The sequence below is a fragment of the Lissotriton vulgaris genome, chromosome 7 (assembly GCF_964263255.1).
Source record: "Lissotriton vulgaris chromosome 7, aLisVul1.2, whole genome shotgun sequence".
Lineage (NCBI taxonomy): Eukaryota > Metazoa > Chordata > Amphibia > Caudata > Salamandridae > Lissotriton > Lissotriton vulgaris.
The window spans coordinates 1,739,277,896-1,739,299,315 of NC_141695.1; the positions used below are offsets into that span (position 1 = coordinate 1,739,277,896).

General features: G+C 49.9%; 1 protein-coding gene across 1 annotated transcript in view; it reads left to right on the forward strand.

Annotated features, from left to right (window-relative positions):
- Positions 1 to 6,635: 6,635 nt before the first annotated feature.
- LOC147706531 (uncharacterized) overlaps positions 6,636 to 21,420 on the forward strand; it is a 97,317-nt gene continuing 82,532 nt past the window's right edge. Inside the window, exons 1-2 of the mRNA XM_086932998.1 lie at positions 6,636 to 6,864; positions 14,363 to 14,407. Of these exons, the coding sequence (XP_086789124.1) occupies positions 6,786 to 6,864; positions 14,363 to 14,407 (124 nt within the window). The 5' untranslated portion in view covers positions 6,636 to 6,785. The remainder of the gene's footprint in view (positions 6,865 to 14,362; positions 14,408 to 21,420) is intronic.

Consider the following 21,420-nt stretch of genomic DNA (forward strand, 5'->3'; position numbering starts at 1 on the left):
GCCCTTGGGCGACTGCTGTCAGTTTTCCAATGGCCTACCTGTTTGCAGGTATGGCAATACGGTTTCTTTTGGGTATTGGAAGGATTCTGGGACCCACCCCCTTCTGAGGATTTTTGGGGCCCTGTGGTTTGATCTGTAGATTTATTCCCACCCTTCTCTTGAGGCTTGGTTGATTCCTTCTTTTGGTCACCACCTTGGTTCTTAGGCCTAATCATGGTTCTGACCCATTTGTCTGCCCTCTTACCCAATTCTTGTGGAGAGGTCAGATCAGAGTCTAACAGGTGCTGGTGTAATAACTGGCTCTGACAATTATTTAAGATTTGCTCTCTCCCAATTAGATTATACAATCCTGTGTAATCAGTAACTTTACTTCCCAGTAACCAGCCTTCAAAAGCCTTAGTGGCACAATCAACAAAGTCAGCCCAATCCTGAGACTGAATTTTCTGGGTGTCTCTGAACAGCAACCTGTACTGCTCAGTTGTTAAGCCAAACCCATCAATCAGTGTATTCTTCAGGACTTGGTAATTGTAGCATCCTCAGCTCTAGTAGTGAGAAGCTTATCTCTACCTTTACCTTCAAAGGAGAGCCACAATATAGCTGCCCACTTACTCTGGGGGATGCACTGTACAGTGCAGGCCCTCTCCAGAGCAGTCATCCATTTGTGGATGTCATCCCCTACCTTATAGGGGGGCACTATTTTACTCAGGTGTCTAGTATCAAAACTCCTGTCTTTATCTCTAGGGATAATGCTGCCACCAGTGAGGTCTGCCCCACTCAATTTCTGCTCTCTGGCAAAGGTAAGTCTTTCTTTAGCAAGGGCAAGTTCTTCCCTCTCAATCCTCAGATTGACTTCTCTCATCTTAGCTTCATGCTCTCTTCTCTGAGGGGATGTCATCCCTCTCTGAGAAGATGCCTGAGAGATATGGGTGTGAATAGGGTTACAACCCTGTTTCAGTTTCCTGGAGGTACACAATTGTCTCATCTCCTGGAAGCTGAGGGCTGCATATCTTGAAATGACCTGTGGAGGGTCAATATCACCAAGGGGAGCCACTGTGTTCTCTCCTGTGATAGACATGCTTTCTGGTGAGGTGTAAGTGGCGCACTTACCTACACTATGGGTTTACCTACTGATCCCTTGCTAAGAGTTGTAGTCAGGGTGTGCTACTCCCTTTCTACTACAACAGCTGGTTCAGTAGAACTCAGAGTATTTCTAAGCTTGTTATATGTACCTATGGTACTTTATGTGAACTTTCAAATGAGATCTCAAGATTATACTTGGTAAAAACACCAGCAAGCTCAAATCCCAACCGCTGCACACCAATGTGAGAAGTTGGCCTGATATATGATGCTCACTAGTTCCAGTGATCACCTTGTATCAGTCCAAACAACCCTTATGGTGATTGGTTGTAAAGTCAACCTTATAGACCAGCTATCCTAATGGTAGCATGGACAAAGCAGTCTTAGGCTAAACTCTTTTGGCATGTGAAGCCAGCTGTTTTACCACATATAACCCCTTGAGTACCAAGTGAAAGGACACCACACAGGTTGTTATGAAAATAAACAATATATTTATTAACTAACATGCACCTCTGAACTCTTTATGAGATCACAGGGCTAAGCACATGACAATCTCTTAGGAAAAATATGTTTAAGTTGCACAAATTACAATGGTGCCCTAGGGGCACAACAAACCATATACTAAGTAAGTGGAGTGTGAAAGTCGATAGAAGGAATGGAGCTGTCCAGAGGCTGTAGGATCGCTGGGACCACGCTACACTAACTTGAGGTAAGTAATAGGAGGCCCACGGAACGCGTGTGCAGAGTGTGAAGTCACACACGAGATGCGTAACAACGTCTATGGACAGTTCAGTTTAAGAAAAAGGTGAGTACGGACGTTCCTGACTAGGTAGGACTAAAACGACAATGGAACTGGACACTAGGAGAGTCAAGCTACCCTGGAGCACCGAAATGCTCTTGTTACCTCACCCACGGGCTGCGGGTGCATAGGTGTCAAAGTGTGTTGGGTTTCCACGTCGAAGTCTATGGAGCCTTGAAGAAAGATGCTGCAGGCGACCAGGAGGAAGATGTCTGGTGCAATCCAAGGGTGGATCGGAGGTGTTGAAGACCTGAAAGCAGAGGGGACAATGTTCAAAGCCACTAGCCAGTGACTGGAGTGGCACCAGGAGTGGAACCAGATGTCATCGTCGCGATCAGGTGAAGAGCGGACCCTTATCTCTGTAGCCACGTGGACCAGGAGGTGTCTTCAACGACCAGGATGGAGGCACGAGCTGTTCCACGCAGGCTCTCGCTGTCGGCGGTGTTGGATCCGGATTTGGAATCAACAGGCCTTGGCAAAAGCAACCCACGCGGTCAGTGGAAACGGCGTCTGGAGTGGACCAGTAGGGTCCGGGGTGCTCCTCTTGTGGAAGGGAGCAAGGGCCAGTCTGGAGCAACCAGACCAGCAGTGAAGATTTCAAGGTTCGTTGCCTAGGAGGCCACAAGCCAGCCGGCAAGTGACCAGACAACGCGTCGAGCAGCAAGTAAGCAGAAGGGCCCCACGCAGATCTCGTGAAGGCTGGAGGGCTGATCTTCGGTGCAGGAGCTGCTCAGGGCTGGGGCTTCTCAATTCCCAAAGCACTTCATCGAGGTTACCTCAGAAGTTGTGCTGGAAGCGAAGTGCAGTTTCTTTCAAGATGGCCGGTCCCACGTGTCTCGTCGCACCCACGGATCTCAGCTGTGCTGCAGATGTAGGTAGAGGTCGGAGAGGTCTGGGAATCCGGGTCTCGTTGGGCTCTGAAGTCTGGATCCTCGAGGGAAGACGACAAAGTGAAGCCGCCGGACGCTTGATGGTGCCTGCAGTTGCAGGGTGGACACTCCTTGCCCACAAGGGAGATTCTTCAGTCTTCTGTGGAGCAGAACGTCGAAGTCCAGAGTTTCTTCTTGTAAAGTTGTTCAGGATAATCTAATCTGGAATGGGACCAGCTCCTACCTTTATCCGGCTAAAGGGGGCTGTTCTACGACTAGGTCCCTCCTCTGGGTGGGACCAGGAAGGGGGGTGGTTACACCCCCTATCCTTTGTCCGGTCTTGCGCCAGGGCTGGGGCTGGAGAGCCCCAGGAACTGGTTTAGACCGGTGTATGCACAGGGACACCTTGTGTGCCCCAGGCATGTCTCATTCCTTTCAGCCCTGTCCTACCCAATACACAAAATCCTGTCTGGGGTGGTGCTAGCACCTCCCAAGGCAGGAAACCCTTTGTCCAAGCCTCCCTCGCTGGAAGAACTCCCAGCAGCAGGAGGTCAGACTTGTGTCTGTGGTGGCAGCATCCATTTTGTGATGCTGAGGCTCGAGTTAACTTTAACCGGGGTTCACAGTTACATACATTTTGTGTCCCTCTAGAAGGGTGGCATGCTACCCCTGTCACCAGAATTGGCGAGGGGGTAGTATTCCAATTCGTATGACACCTTACTCGACATGTTTTGATAATGCTATACCAAAGTTAGCAATAACCGCGAGGATTATAATGCACTTAAGAGTATATGGTATAGCGCTATCATGGAAACAGCTAAAGGACTTGGTTCCGAAAGCTGCAGACAGGCTCAGCTCATGCTAGAGCACCATCTCACATAATTCCAAGCACTCTGCCTTCAGGATTGATAAGCCCCTGGTAGGCCCTGAGTGCACCTATGCCCTGGGTACCTAAGGTACACTGTACAGGGGCTGATAAGGTGACTCAGTATCCAATTAGATATGTACCTAAGGTACATGGAGTCCATTTTACAGAGAGAGCAGGAAGCCTGGGGTCCTGAATAGCAGGATCCCAGGCCAACTAGGTCGAAAACCAGCAAAAACACCAGGCAAAAAGTTGGGGGCAACCATAGTCAGATATCCACCTTCCTACACTGTTGTCAACCAGTGCTCTGTCTAGAGACATCACCATGTTTCGCTTTTTCGTATACTTAATAAAGACGGACTTATACTGCCTACCTGTGTCCATATTTCATAGGGCCTCATTACGATGGGACTTGGAAAGCCTTCGACCGCCACATTACAATGCAGGCGGTCGAAAGTAAAACCGGCTGGGTATTCCGGTTAGATTCCGACTGGCTCAAGGAGCCCGTTGGCCAGACGAGGTCTTACCGGAATCCCTAAAAACGGCATTTCCACCATCTGGATTATGGTATTGGTTTCCAACAGGGTTTCCATGTCTGGCTTTCAGACATGGAAAGCCTGTCGGAAAGTGACTGTGGGGGGCTCTGTCACTGCCCCCTTCTCCCTGAGGCCTCCGGTTGGGGGCCGAGGGGGCACCTATGGTAGCCGTCCTGTTAATCCCTGCACCATGCAGGTGCCTGCCGCATTATGCAGGGATTAACAGAAACTTAAATTTCTCTAAGGGAGCTTGCGCTACGGCTGGTTTACAGCCGCAGAACAAGCTCCCATAAAGAAATGGGAGTATGTGACTGCACCATGTGCGGTCCCATTGTAATAGCAGTGTCGAGACCGCCAACCAGAGATCGTCGGTCCTGACACCCCAATGGTGTCCGTCCGCCCGACATCGCAATAAGGCCCATAGTGATCACAGTGCCTAATTTGTAAAAGAATGACTGCCGGTGCCCTATCTTTGCCTAGAATCTCACGGCTGCGGCTATTAATTGTCGAGATGCTGAATATCAATCCTGCATAGGCTTGACTCCACATTGCGCCCTGCTTTCTCGATTTGTGACGTTTTTTCCATCTTTTTCCTTTCCACTCTGGGCATCTTTCCCTCTCTTTCTCTCGCCCAAAAATGAGTGCTGTTGGGCCCTACCAGCAACCACCAGCTCAAATTAAGCACTGCAGGTTACCCATTGATTTCTGGGGCATTCGTCTAATTAGTTCTATGGAAGCAAAACCAAACGACAGCACCCAGGGTGCGTAAGGCTGTCACGCAAAAGGCCAACACTGCAAACAGGACCCATAATGACCTGGAGGTAGGTGGTCACCATGGACAAGGGTCTTCAATACTGAGGTCACCCTGGCTTTCCGCAAGGTTCCGCCTCAGCGGGTAGTGTCTGGGGTCGCACCCTTGGTGCCCTGGGCAGCGGAAACCTATTGTTAAGTCTAGTATTTGCTACCTGAACCACTTGAGCTACAATGCCCACCGCAGCAGAAGCTACTCAGTGGCAGAGACTGTGCAAGTCATGTGCCAGAAGAACTCTTCCCCCACCACACACACCTCGCTTTAGCCCTGCTTCGCCCTGTGTGCTGGGGCGGCCTGGAGGGATGGGTGTGCGCGGCCTCAGATGCCCCAGTCTAGCCATGGGATTATTAGGGAGTCGTGGAAGCCTGGCAGAACTGAGGGTGGAGGCGCAGTGGATGTATACGTGCCCAGTGTCGCCGGCCTGAATCTTGTCAAACAGAAACTTCTTTTCATCCAGATTATGGCAAATGGTGGAATTCAACTTGGCGGGAAATACTTTGAATGCTTTATTTGGGAGAACTAATTTTCAAAATCACACAAGTTGCTTCATCCAGGCCTTAATTGAATAAGAAGTCGTTATTTCGAGAATTAAATGACCAGAGGACTTACCAGTTGAATATTGTTGGGAATTGCTGTGAGAATCAGAGACATTGGATCTAGGAACTGAATAGAGGCCACCGAACCACTGATTGACTTTAGTTTTTGTGAGCCCTGATGATGGTGGAGTGGTGTGGCTCACTGGTTAGAGGCGGCAGACTGGGAAGCAGAGGACGGCCCGGGACCAGGGTTCAATTCCTGACGCGGCAGGGTCCTGGGCCAGGGTCAGCGGACCGATAATTCTCACCTCGGTGCCTACTCTAACCAGGGATCACACTCGGCAAATCTGGGCATTAGCTTGCCTCATCTCCACAACGGCCCCCCACATACGCCGGGGATGCCTGGTTTCACCTTGGAGATACCCAGTATGGACCATCTCACAGGGATAGCCAGGACGGGTTCCCCAGCGGTCTACAGCGCGGAGATACCCCATGTGGATTCATGCGCTTTACAAGACATCATTACATTACATTACATGTCCATTATGGACAAAACGCCGTTGGCTGTTTAAAGTCATCAACAAAAAATTTCTGATTTGGATGATATTGGGTTATTCAATCTATATTCAATTGGACATTTGTGCTATTGTAACAAATCCTTTGTTGCTGATATCGGATGAATTTGCTATAATAAAACTTTGGAATACAGCATTGAACTTAAGACCCCTTTTATGAAGACGACGCTTCTTCCATCAATCTCTATATGTTTGGATCATTTGGGGCCTGAACGGTAGACCCCGGGAGAAGAGCGAACGGACTACTAACAGCTTTGTTACTAGTATATTGATTTTCACCCTGTGCTTGTAGAGCCACCCTTACCGTTTCATATATTAGAGACACACACCACATGGTCTGTGCAGAGTGCAGAAGATCCCAGCTGGCCAGCCCCTCCAGCCTCCCCGAGGAGCCCCCTGGCAGTCACCCCCTCCCCAGCCGCATCTGTTAAGGAACATCTGTGCTCTCTAGTCCCACACACCAGGGTTGAGTTCACCCCAGAGCCGCTGGCACCATCCATCCAGCGGGGAAAGAGTTAAACCTCCTCCCAGCCCCACCTGTGCTCAGACACCACCTAGAGCTGGGCACACCCTCCCTGGGCCAGAGGGAGGGCGGCACGGGCGCAGAGTGACTCCAGACAGCGCCAGGGGGACCTCGAAGCAGAGGCAGCCGGGCACTCAGGGCAGAGAGAAGCGGACCCCGCAGGGCTTCACCCACCGCCCCTCCCAGGAGCCACCATGAGAGGATCTGCCCTGGCACTGCTGTGGGCGCTCTCCGCTGGCACGCTGGCCCTTCGGGACATCGAGACGACACCCGGTGAGTGCTCCTCAAAAGAGTGACGTCAAAGAGGAGAGAGCCCACTCTGGGACCAGGGGCTCGGGGGGAGGGGGTGAAGGCCGGTAGGGCAGCTAGGCAGGGGCTGCCCCTCACACGACCCTTCAGAGGCAGGGGCCAGAGGTGGTCACTTGCACGTGTCCAGCTGCGAGTGCGGCCGATCTCAGGTGCGAGGCCGGCTCAATTCATGGCATCACTTCTTCCTTTGAGCCCACGCCTCAACTCTACTCTAACTGCCAATGACCTCTCTCCTGATATGACATGTAGTGCCTAGTGCTGCCTCGGTAGAGATCTCTACACACAGATCTGCCCGTGCACCTCACTCTTCTCCAAAGCAGCGCTCCACCCCTGACACTCACTGGCCTCTTCCAATGCACCGTGTTTCCTACCTGCAGCACTCACGTGTGAGATGTACACACTGCTCTGCCGAACAATCCCCCTAGGACCACCCCTCCCGCTCCGAGGACAACCCCGAGCCGCTCCAAAGCGCCTCCGCCTGTAGCGCTTCGGTTATCCAAGAGCCCAGCACAGCTCTGCTAATGCGCCCCTTCCTGCCCCGCCAGTCCAGGACTGGACCACACAAAAACACCGGCCTCCAAGCACCTCAATATTAACCGACAGACACCCCTCGCCCCAAAGAAATTCAGGTATAGGGCACTGCTATAAAGACCCCCACCAGTGCACATCTACCTATGCACACAGCACCCGCTGCTTGTCAGTACAGGGACACACCTGACTCCACCAGGGCACCTCAACCTAAGCACACAGCACCTGATGCTAGTGCAGGGACACACCTGGCTCCACCAGTGCACATCTACCTATGCACACAGCACCCGCTGCTTGTCAGTACAGGGACACACCAGGCTCCACCAGGGCACCTCACCCTAAGCACACAGAACTTGCTGCTAGTACAGGGACACACCAGGCTCCACCAGGGCACCTCAACCTAAGCACACAGAACCTGCTGCTAGTACAGGGACACACCAGGCTCCACCAGGGCACCTCAACCTAAGCACACAAAACCTGCTGCTAGTGCAGGGACACGCCTGGCTCCATAGGTGCAACTCAACCCTTGCATACAGCACCTGCTGCTAGTATAGCGACACACCTGCCAACACAGGTGCACCTCAACCTATGCACACAGAACCTGCTGCTAGGGCAGGGGCACACCTGGCTCCACCAGGGCATCGCAACCCAAGCACACAAAACCTGCTGCTAGTGCAGGGACACACCTGGCTCCACAGGTGCAACTCAACCCTTGCATACAGCACCTGCTGCTAGTATAGCGACACACCTGCCAACACAGGTGCACCTCAACCTATGCACACAGCACCTGCTGCTAGGGCAGGGGCACACCTGGCTCCACCAGGGCATCGCAACCCAAGCACACAAAACCTGCTGCTAGTGCAGGGACACACCTGGCTCCACAGGTGCACCTCAACCTATGCACACAGCACCTGCTGCTAGTACAGCGACACACCTGGCTCCACAGGTGCACCTCAACCTAAGCACACAGCACCTGCTGCTAGTACAGGGACACACCTGGCTCCACCAGGGCTCCTCAACCTAAGCACACAGCACCTGCTGCTTGTGCAGGGACACACCTGGCTCCACCAGGGCACCTCAACTTAAGCACACAGCTCCTGCTGCTAGTACAGGGACATACCTGGCTTCACCAGGGCACTCAACCTAAGCACACATCACATGCTGCTAGTACAGGGACACATCTGGCTCCACCAGTGCACCTCAACCTAAGCACAAAGCACCTACTGCTAGTAAAGGGACACACCTGGCTCGACCAGGGCACCTCAACCTAAGCACACAGCACCTGCTGCTAGTATAGGGACACACCTGTCTCCACAGGTGCACCTCAACCTATGCACACAGCACCTGCTGCTAGTACAGGGACACACCTGGCGCCACAGGTGCACCTCGACCTAAGCACACAGCACCTGCTGCTAGTACAGGGGCACACCTGGCTCCACCGGTGCACCTCGACCTAAGCACACAGCACCTGCTGCTAGTACAGGGACACGCCTGGCTCCACCAGTGCACCTCAACCTAAGCACAAAGCACCTACTGCTAGTAAAGGGACACACCTGGCTCCACCAGGGCACCTCAACCTAAGCGCACAGCACCTGCTGCTAGGGCAGGGACACACCTGGCTCCACCAGTGCACCTAAGCCTAAGCACACAGCACCTGCTGCTAGTACAGGGGCACACCTGGCTCCACCAGTGCACCTCATCCTAAGCACACAGCACCTGCTGCTAGTGCAGGGGCACACCTGGCTCCACCGGTGCACCTCAAGCTAAGCACACAGCACCTGCTGCTAGTGCAGGGACACACCTGGCTTCACCAGGGTACCTCAACCTAAGCACACAGCACCTGCTGCTTGTGTAGGGACACACCTGGCTCCACCAGGGCCCCTCAACCTACGCACACAGCACCCGCTGCTAGTCAGTGCAGGGGCACACCTGGCTCCACAGGTGCACCTTAACCTAAGCACACAGCACCTGCTGCTAATACAGGGGCACACCTGGCTCCACCAGTGCACCTCAACCTAAGCACACAGCACCTGCTGCTAGTGTAGGGACACACCTGGCTCCACCAGGGCACCTCAACCTAAGCACACAGAACCGGCTGCTAGTACAGGGACACACCTGGCTTCACCGGTGCACCTCAACCTCAGCGCACAGAACCTGCTGCTAGTACAGGGACACACCTGGCTCCACCAGGGCACCTCAACCTAAGCACACAGCACCTGCTGCTAGTGCAGGGACACACCTGGCCCCACCGGTGCACCTCAACCTAAGCACACAGCACCTGCTGCTAATGCAGGGACACATCTGGCTCCACCGGTGCACCGTAACCTAAGCACACAGCTCCTGCTGCTAGTACGGGCACACCTGGCTCAATCGCTGCACCTCAATCTAATCACACGGCGCTTGCTGCTAGTACAGGGCCACACCAGGCGCCACCTGTGCACCTCAACCTAAGCACACAGAACCTGCTGCTAGTACAGGGGCACACGAGGCTCCACCGGTGCACCTCAACCTAAGCACACAGCACCTGCTGCTAGTACAGGGGCACACCTGGCTCCACCGGTGCACCTCAACCTCAGTACACAGCTCCTGCTGCTAGTCGGTACAGGGGCACATCAGGCTCCACCATTGGTCCTCAATCCAGCCCTGCAGCCCCGCTGCAACTTCAGTTTGGGGACCGCCAAATGGCTCCCCGAAACATCTCCCCATTCACCTGCAGCACCCCCTTTGCTCCTGTACGTGTATACTCCGCCACCCAACGCCTGGCAGTGCCCCTCGTGCCAGCTTTAAACGCCTCCATTGTGCCCGGACAAGTTCACAAGACGCTGTTCTAGGTGCAGAAATGAAGCACTTTGATGTGAATGCGCGGAGCTCCCTTCCTCTGGGAGAAGCCTTTGTTCTCCTCTATCCTCCTCTTTGAGGCTTTGTGCGGCTGTGGGTGTGGACTGCGGGCACGGCCCGCCTTGGTCGTCTGAAGCATTTTACAGAAATCCAGGCCAGCCGCTGAAAGGAGCGAGGCTTGGTCCGGGCCCCTGAGTCAATGCTGCCTGCAACAAGGCCAGCCGACGAAAGGACCGGGCCCCTGGGGAGCCGGCCTGCCCGGAGGCGCTGTGGGGCCCTCAACCAGCAAGCAAGGGGACGGGACAATGGAAGAGACAGACGTTACTGATGAAACAAGAGACCGCTCAGGGTGGCTAATGGAGGTCGGAGACTAGTTTTAGGTCATTATTTGTTCTTCGCTCGGTGATCACACTCTGAAAGGACAGCAATTATAAACAAGAATGCCAGTGCGTAGCCAGTGCGTCATGGGCCTTGTGCGAGGAACGCACTGCCCCCTGGCCGCTCCTCGAATTATGAAATACAGCAACGATCAGGGTTCCATGGGGCCCTCGGGCCTCTGTGCCCGGTGCCACTGCACCGAAGGCAGCCACGCACCCAGGGTGACTTCTGACCTTGCAAATACGGCTTGGTGCCAGAGCAATTACAGCCACGATGGGGGTTAGAAGACGGCGAAGGCGATAGATGCAGAAATAGATAGAACAATGAAGGAAATAGCACCTTTTAATGATAGTTTTACAGTTTTACAGTTGTGGCCAAAGGACGTTGCAGTGCATCAGAGAACACCACAGGGGTCCTATTCCACAAGACTGCGTTTTAAATATCGATTCACAGCAGTAGTGTAGTCAGAATATCAACGACCACAATATTATAGATTTAAGAAGATACAGGTCAGATGAGCAGGTGTGAAAGCTCCCGAGGTGTGAGCACTCGGATGAAGAGACGGGTCTTCAGTTTATTGGAATGATTATAGATTGGATTTATTACGCAGATGTGGAGGGAGAGCTTTCCAAGGGGTGGAGGCTCGTAGGTGCAGAAACCTCCCCCGAGACCACTTCAATCATTGAGGAAGCAGAGACAGACCGCAGGCGTCTGGTCCATAGAGACAGTCTGGGACTGAGCCTGACACTGATATGTGCACCAAGAATAGGATTCTGAGTAGGTCTTGGTGTAGTAGGAGCCAGTGCAGTGTTCTAAGCGCTACAGCCGGGAGGCGGACAACAACACTGCCTGCTCCTTGTAGCATGATTAACCTTCTGGTTGTAAACCCCATAGACGGTATTATAGTATTTCATATGTGATGTGGCTTCTGCTTTCACCAGGGCAATCCGGGGTTAGGATTGAAGAAAAGGTACCTTGGGGGTGCAGAGTTGGGCATGGGAGGTGCCTGGTCTTGTGGGGTCAGACTCTCTTAGAAGGCCAGAGGATGGTGCATGGACCGGCTGGGCACGCTACAGTGCCACGTAAAGCCTTCGGCAGTGACAGATGCACCAGTAGGACCTGTACTCACCTTCACCGCCCGTACCGTAGGAAGAGAGGGTAGGTGCAAGTATTCAAAGGAGCAGTAATTACATACAGTGTCACAGCAGAGCCCACCAATCACAGCCCAGTTAATGCAGCACATTAGTGTAGGTCTGTTGGTGCACAAGCTGGGGTTCTTAGAGAAGGGAGCCAACAAATTATTGTCCTCAGCCGTCATATCAATCGAGGCCTCCAATGGATCCCCAAATAGTATAGAGCCCGCGAAGGGAAGCTCCATCACAGTAGCCTTCTGAGCAACACCGCCTTTCAAAGCTAAAGCCACAACTGCCACTGAGCAGCCACAGAGGTCCCAGCCGCCGCCGTACTAAGGGAATCATAGGACAAATCCGCCAGGTAACTTCAACTGCAGTCCCAACACGGAAACAGATTCTGAGGGATCCACATCCAGCAAGAACTGCACACAAATACCCTGACAGTCATACAGAAGCGACTAAACCCGAAAGCTGGGGCAAGTCGCAGACCGAACTGAAAGACCAGAGGCATCAAAAGCCCACTTCAAGACCCCTTCAACCCGCATGACCACAGGATAAGAAGAAATCACATCCACGGACAAACCCAGGCTCTGAGATGGCACACCAACCAACAGGGATCCACCATCACCACAGCCGGGATACCAAAGCAAACCACTCTAAAGGATTGTCCACCGCCAGAAACCAGGTAAAGGCATGTTTGACAAAATCCTTCCACTCCCCCCCTAGCACATTACTCACAGAGTTTAGGAATAGCCTACAAGCCCCATCAACTGGCGATTGCCGAAAAAGCCTACTGACTTACCACCCACCAAGACCCTAAGGAACCCTAAATAGTCCAGAACACGTAAAAGAACACTGTGAAAGCCTGCCCCCTGGTCTCATCTGAAACCAAGTCCAGATCTATGTCAGCAGAGGCATCCTGAACATGCACTAGGAAAGGAGCAGTGGAAGACCCAGCAACCACCACCTCCTACAAACAGTGGAGCCCACTCACGCCCAAACCACTCTACTTCACGATGTGAACAGAACAGAGAAACCAGCGCCCAACATACTACCCCAGACTAAGCAATGCAAAATCCATAAGGGCCAATCAGGGAATGCTAAACCCCAATAGGACAGTAGGCCAGCCCACCTTAGACACAAACACAAAAGAAACAACTAAAAAGGCCCCAACCGGAAGGAACCCGAAGGAGCCCAGAAGCCCCAGCCACAGGAACCAGCCCATGCAGATCATGGCCATATAACATTTATAATAATTGTAGCTCAGAAACCACAACAATTGAAACACCAGGTTTTGAACACATAGCCTTTGGAGCAAGAGTCAGAGACCATAACCACAAGGCCACAGTGACACATTGTCCAGGAAGTACACATCAGAGAAAACTGACTCACATGACCGGGAAACCCCCCACCAGTGCGCCACCCCTTGTATTGACAAACTGAAACGCTTATTTGAAAGTACAGTCAGCCCTCACTACGATCGGGCACACACTGCTCCAAACAAACGCGATGCCCTTTAAAAGGGACAGGGAGCGATTTGTGGCAGGTAAAAGAGGCATGGGGTGAAACCAAGGCTATATATTGCATTGGTATACAGTGCCCATTCTTTCCAAAACACCGGCCCCGGGCTAGTGTGATGAGGCGCAGACAACCACCTATCAATGCAGAAACAGCATGAAAAAAAACAAAAATGGAAATACGGGCTCGAAACGAGACGAGCACTGAGCCCCGCAAACACACCTCTGACGAGGAGCCAAACCGCCACGCCTCTGGCGCGCAGAGAAGCCTCCCTTCCCTGGGAGTTCCCACTAGAGCAGGGAACGAACCCGGAAGAGGCAAAGCCGCAGCAGGGAGTCGCCCCCATACACTAGGCAGTCCGGACCCCCCAACCCCACGGTCCTGCTAAAGCAGGGACTCAAACGTACATGTAATGACAGGTACCTTAGGGGATTAATACGGCCGCCAAGCAGGCCGTTTCACACTTACCCGGATGAAGGCACAGATCAGGCACCCTTCACGACAAAGTTGCCAGGAAGTCATTACGCAGTAAAACAGGGTGTGGATTGGTATTTCACATGGTTATATCCCTCCGGGTGTGGGTCAGGCCTGGAGGGAAGGGATGGGTTTTTGGTTGCTTGGGAGTTTCTGGTGGGAGGAGCTATGCTCATGTATTTAGGACTTGGACAGGGAGGGCTGACGAGGAGTAATGAATATTACCGGTAAGTAACCGGACATTTTAGTTCTGAATTCTGCTGGCTCTGCAGATGAGGGGCTCACTAATCAAGACATCTATTGAGTAGAGAATTTAAGCCGAATAGAGAAGTACGATGACAGATAGATATGCTCCTACGATACTTATAGGATGTGTTTTCAAGTACCTAATGATCTTGGTTGTTTTACATCCTCTTTCATGTTCTACCTATGTGTGGTTTACACAGATAGCATGTCTGGGTGCATATGGTGTGAGCTGGGTTATCCTACCACTGTGTCTTCATTCAGCACCCTCTGAAGGTCTACCGGCTTGCTCTGGAAATGCACTCTAATAAGACTGGTGATTCTGATGAAATCTACCTTTTATTTTACAGACACGACACAGATATTTCATAGCAAGGACGGAGGACAGACATTGGGTGAGTTTGTCACAGATATCTTTGCTGAATTGCAGCCTTGGAATCATGGATTAATTGTCTTGTCGGACAATAGGACGATGCCAGAAGGGCTAGCGCTTGAAAGGCGTGCACGGGAAACTTGGGTGGGCATTGTAAGAACAATTGTTACTTACCTGTAAACAGGTGGTTCTCCAGTATTGGTGTCTTTAATAGATTCACATGCTAGAATATTCCCCGTCATCGGAGTGGGAGTCCCACGGTAAATAAAATAGCAATAAATACTAAATATATATATATAAAATATATATACATATATATATAATCAGGAGAAAAAACCTGAAATACATATTAGAGAAGGCATAAACTGCCTAACCAAAATTCTACATAGGAATGAATGGGGAAGGAAAAGGCCATATGCAGCCTATCATTGTCATTATGTTGGTCCAAACTGCAGCCAATCAGGAGACAGCAGCCCTCTAGAACCTTCTCCTCAGAGCTCAGCACCTCAGATTTTTGTAGCACAAGAGTGACCAAAAGAGTCTATGAGGAGAAGAGAGCCTCTGAGGGGAGGAGGGAGGGTCGCATGTGAATCTATGAAAGACACCAATACTGGAGAACCACCTGTTTACAGGTAAGTAACAATTGTTCTTCTCCAGTATTGGGGTGTCTTTCATAGATTCACATGCATGAATATAGAATAGATAGCCGTCAGTACCAAGGAAAAAGTTTTCATAAACACAATGCATAATAAAGACTGAAATGTATGTGTATCGAGCACATAAATATATATATATATATATATATATATATATATATATATATATATATATATATATATATATTTACGTAGATCGTCACTTGTCAAACAGAAAGCATCTGTTAGTTCCCAGAAATGACGAGGAGTCGACCCAAAGAGTGCTGGTGCAAGCGGTGTTTATTCAAATAGAGCCAGCGCTGCCGCCATGACGCGTTTCGCCTTCGAGAAGGCTTGATCACATGACAAACTGCTCGTCACAGAACACGGCTTTTTAAGTGACAGTGCATCTTAATTCATCAAAGGACATAGAAAAAATACTACTCTAAGGTTAAACAGCGTCATTTACATGCACACGGTAAAATACCCAATAATACCTGTGAACTGTTTAAAACAAAGTTTCCTCAGAACATGTAATTACATTTCGAGGGTCCTAATATTTTGTTTAAAATACTTTTGTTCTGTCATGGAATAGTATTAATGATACTAGACAACAATTGATACATGACAAATAATTATGTCTATGTAATGGAAAGTATCAAAAAAGGCCATAGTAAATTGATATTAAATTACCATGTTATGTTTTGTAAACAGTTCAATATTTATCAGCACTAGACTGTCACGCTCAAAATAGAATATTGTTAAATATAAAGTGCTAAGTCCTTTATGTCCTATTTGAAGACAATATAAATTGTTCTAAATAGAGCCCAAGTGGGCCTGCCACATTGCACGCTGAATCATATTTAGTGCAAATAAAGTGATAATAAAATATTTACAATATAAAGTGCTAGTGGAAAAACAGCCAATTCTTAGTGAATCAATTTTTTTACACAAACAGTTTTTTTCTCAAGTTGTTAAAAAACGATAATCAAATTGAGCACCACATTTCACAGAAATATTTTCGAAATTCATCTATTTTAGTGAAATCAAAGCTATGTATAGCTATCCGGACAGGTTTACAGGGGCATAACAAGAAAACCTTTCAAATGCAGGTGTAAAGATCTTCCCTGTCATTCAACCCATTGGGATTCTTAGTATTGAGCTCCAGTATGTACCTGGTCTCAAGAAGACGGAGTTTGGCCTCACGGTCTCCTCCTCTTCTTGAGACTTCTACAGCATCAATTAAAAAATACCGGAGCTGATCAGGTATGCCTTGATGTTTCTCCTGAAAATGCCTGGCAACCGGATAGTTTTGGTCGTGGCCCGTGATCGCACGTATGTGTTGGAGTATCTGTTTGTGGGCAGGCAGTTTTGTACTACCTACATATTGTAATCCACACGGACACTCCAACACATAAATGACAAATTCAGATTTACAAGTAAGCCACTTGGAGATGGCTGTAGGATGTTCACGAAAAGGGCTTTTAAAATGAGTCCTGCTGCTGCCGAAACGACAGGCTTTACATTGTGGGCAGGTCTTAAAGCCCTTTTTGAGTGCCCCCCAAGTGGTGGAGGTCATAGGCTCTAGGGTACTACTGACTAATGCCTTTGCCATAGACGGAGACCTACGGAAAGTGAGTTCTGGTTTGCTCTTGAGTTTGTGTCCAATTACTGGATCACTTTGAACCAGATTCCAGTTCTTATACAATATTTTCCTTAAGGCTCCATGTTGGCGGTTGAAAGTTAAAATAACTCGTGGGCAAGTAATTGCATGTCCACCTCCTAAAAGGTCATCTGTCATTGTCTTTCTCACCCTGGGAACCAAGGCCTCCTGTCTACTTACTGAATTTGATCGCTGGATGGCTTTAATTAGACTAGTATTTGAATAGCCCCTATCAAGGAAACGCAACCTGCAGGCTTCCTGTGCAGCCGCACACTCAACATCTGTGCTACAAATCCTCTTGATTCGGAGCATTTCCCCGAAGGGGATGCTCCGAATCAGATGTGCAGGGTGCTGGCTATTAGAGTGTAATATTGTGTTACCAGCACTTGGTTTCCTGTATAGTCTAGTGCCAAGGGTGTTATTGGCTACAAATACTTCTACATCCAGAAAACAAATGGAGACAGAACTTATACTAGAAGTGAAACTGAGATTGACAGAATTTACATTGATCAAATCAACAAAAGCCCTGGCACTTTCAACATCCCCCCTCCAAATCAAGAAAATATCATCAATGTAACGCAAATATAAAACAATGTTGTTGGAAAAGATATTACGGTGCTGGCCGACTAGGACCTGTTCCTCCCATAGCCCAACGTGTAAACACGCGTAGCTAGGTGAGAAACAGGCCCCCATCGCCACACCCCTTACTTGATGATAAATTGCGCCATTGAAGATGAAAAAGTTTTGTTCAAGGCACATTTTGGTCATGTCCACCAGCATTTTATTGTGTGCCACTGAATGAGGAGGGCATCTGTTTAGGTAGTATTCCGGGGCTTTCAATCCGTCATGATGTTTTATAGAAGTATAAAGAGAAGAAACATCCAAAGTCATTAAAATCATATCTTCTTCCCAAGCAAAACGCTCAATCTTGCTGAGAAAATCAAAAGAGTCTTTGACATATGAGTTTAGAGCCTTGACATGTCCTTGAAGGAAAAAGTCAATGTACTTGGAAACATGTTCCAAGGAACTGTCAATTGCCGAAATAATGGGTCGGCCCAGGGGTTGTTCAGAGTCCTTATGAATCTTAGGGAGTAAATAAAACGAGGGAATGACTGGATGGTCTTTCTTCAGATATCTGAACTCCTCATGTGAAAGGAGTCCTGCGCTTCGCCAGACTTGTAAGTTAGTTTGTTGTTCCACCCATGTAGATTTGACAGTTTGAATGTTACTTCTTCGGTAACATGCGGTGTCATTTAACTGTAATTCTGCCTCCCTGATGTACATATCCTTCGGCCACAGGACCACGTTACCGCCTTTATCGGCCTGTTTCACGATTATATATATCTCAAACAGTCAATAAGCATATGGAAACTAATAGGAGGAGGGTAGAACAGAGGCTCACCTTATTGAAAAAGATTACGAAGCACAGCTTGTCCTACTGCGGTATCCCCTTCATTCATGGCACCCAGACAGTAGCGTTTCGTGAACGTGTGCCTGCTGGACCATGTGGCTGCTCTGCAGATCTGATGCAGCGGGACACCAGCAAAGAGTGCAGTAGAGGACGCCATGGATCTGGTGGAATGGGGACTTACTGCAGACTGCAAAGGTTTGCCTGCTTTTTGATGGCAGAAGGCAATAGCCGAAGACACCCAGCGGGCTATTGTAGGTTTGGTGACTGGTCGTCCCTTGTGAAAACGGCCATAGACGACGAAGAGTTGGTCAGATTTGCGGAACTGGGCCGTTCTGCTGATGTAGAACTTCAAGCACCGCTTAATGTCTAAGGATTGCAAGCGTTGTTCCGCGGGAGACTGCGGATTAGCAAAGAAAGACTTCAGAATAACGGGCTCATTGATGTGGAAATCTGAAGGTACTTTTGGAAGAAAGGTTGGGTTTGTGCGTAGCAGTACACAATCCGGCTGAAACTAAAGAAATGGTGGTTTGATCGTGAATGCATGAATGTCACTCTGCCGGCAGGGGGTGTACGATTCTGTCTAGGGGTGACTGGGGAATGGGGGGGGAGTTGTTGGGGGGCAAAAAAGCAGATACTACATTGGGCTGACGACCATAAACCACTCTGTAACACTCATGACGATCTCCTGTTGGTGCTCATTGCTGCGCCGCCCGGCCTCCGGGATGTGGGCTGAAGGGCCGTGTACAACCTTGAGAATTTATAACGCCTTATATTCAGGTGATGAGGATGGTCGTATTGTATCGATAATTTTGTTGATAATTCTGCAATAAAAACAAATAAAAAAAATAATAAAAAAATGCATGAATGTCACTCACTCGACGCGAAGACGTCAATGCAAGAAGAAGTGCAACCTTCCAGGTGATGTACTTGAGGTCAGCTCTATGTATTGGCTCAAATGGTGCATTCATTAACTGTGTTAAAACAATGTTGAGGCACCACGCAGGAGGAGGGCGCCGAACTAGTGGAAATTTACGAAAGAGTCCTTTGAAAAATTGGTGTATTATCCTAGAGGAACATAGGGAGGTGGAGCCATCGTGGCGGAAGCGTGAAATTGCCGCCAGAAAAACTCTTAAAGTAGCATGAGACAATCCTGACTGAGCTAAATGAAAGAAGAAAGGGAGGAGCTGAGCGGGCGTTGCATGCAAAGGATGCACACCGGCAGCCGCACACCAATGGCAGAAACGTTTCCATTTCAACTTGTAAGTCTTTATAGTTGAAGGAGCCCTGGCTTGAGCAAGGATCTCTCGACATTCTTGAGGAATGGTTAGATGTGCAAATTCACAGTGTTCAGGTTCCAGGCTGATAAGCTCAGAGAAGAGGGGTCCGGATGATAGATGAGACCCCTGTCCATGAAAAGAAGATCCATCCGAGGATGAAGAAGGATGGGCTTGCATTGGGACAGAAGGAGCAACTCCGAGAAACATGCTTGTCGTGGCCACCTGGGAGCAATGAGAAGGACGTGGCAGGGTTCTCTCCGTATCTTCCAAAGCACTCGCGGCACCAGAGGGATTGGAGGAAAGGCGTATGCAAACAGATTCGACCAGTTCATCAAAAGGGCATTGCCCTGAGACCCTTTGTGGGGATGCCAACTTGCGTAAGCTGGGCATTTGCGGTTCTCTGGCGTTGCAAAGAGATCCAGCGCCGGGCGACCCCCATCGACGAAAGATCATGTCGAGTGTCGGTTGATGTAGTTCCCACTTGTGGTTTGATGATCGGGATCTGCTCAGGGAATCTGCGAGGAGGTTGGACAACCCCGGGAGATGAACAGCGGTGATCGTGATTTGGTGATTAAGTGACCAGTCTCAAATTGCCTGTGCCAGGCGAGAGAGCACCGGAGATTTCGTTCCGCCCTGCTTGTTTATGTAGTGCATGCAGGTTGTGTTGTCTGTTTGTATGAGGACAGACTCTCCTTGCAGCACGGGTTGAAATGACTTCAGCGCTAGGAAAATAGCCATGAGCTCCAATTTGTTGATGTGCCAGGCTTTCTGATGCAGAGTCCATTTTCCTTTTATAGACAGGTCCTGGAGGTGTGCCCCCCATCCCTCCAGGGACGCGTCCGTGGTTATTGTAAGATCTGGGGTGTTTGATAGGAACTACATCCCCGCTGCAAGATGCAATGGCTGTGTCCACCATTTGAGCGCTGCTCTCATGCGAGTCGTGACACAAATCAGATTGTTGAAGGATCCGGTGACCTGACGCCACTGTTCGTCTAATTCCTCTTGAATAGGACGTGTCCGTAGTCTGCAATGTGGGATGAGAGCGATGCACGACTAAGCCATTCCCAGAAAGGACTTCAACAGTCGAACTGAAATGTACTGTTTTGACAGTAGAAGAAACACTAGACGAAGAATCCTCTGTTGACGTTCCAGGGAGACGAACGCCTTTGCCAGCCTGGTGTCTAGTGTGGCCCCTAGGAAATCCTTGCAAGTTGCAGGTTGCAATTGGGACTTTTCCAGGTTGATGGACAGACCTAAGGAACGAAACACCCTCTGACAAATGGAGGTATGGTGCAACAGTTGTGAGCGGGACTGCGACTTTAGGAGGCAATCGTCGAGATATGGGAATATCTCGACACCTTGGAGGCGAAGAAAGGCCATGACCGGAGCCAATATCTTGGTAAAGACTCGAGGGGCGGAACGGAGGCCAAATGGCAGGACCTTGAACTGGAAATGCTGTTGCCCCACTTTGAATCGTAGAAACTTCCGATGACCTGGGAGTATTGGGACATGGAAGTAGGCGCCTCGGAGGTCGATAGTCGCCATGAAATCTCCGACTGAGACAAACGCAAGATTTCTGTAAGCGTCAACATGCGGAAGGATTGATTCTTGAGATATTGATTGAGCGCTCTCAAGTCCAAAATGGGTCTCTATTCCCCGTTCTTTTTGACAATTAGGAAAAAACGGGAATAGAACCCCTTCCCTTTCTGAGACGTTGGTACCACTTCTACCGCACCCTTCTGAATCAGAAGGCAAACCTGATGAAAGAGTTCTTTGAGGTGCGGAGGTGGAGGCCTGGAAGGTGGCGACGGAGGAGGTATTTCAATGAATTCCAATGCATGGCCTTTGTCTACAATGTTGAGCACCCAACGGTCCGTGGTGATGGAGGACCATTGAGAACCAAACAGAGAGATTCGACCTCCAATTTGCAGAGTTAAAGGCAAGTCATTGACGTTTGTTGGAAGTTCCCCTGTAAGTGGACTTTACTCTATAGGTTTTGGCAGGCTGTTGACGAAAAGACAGTTGACGATTTCCGGAGAAACGCTAGTT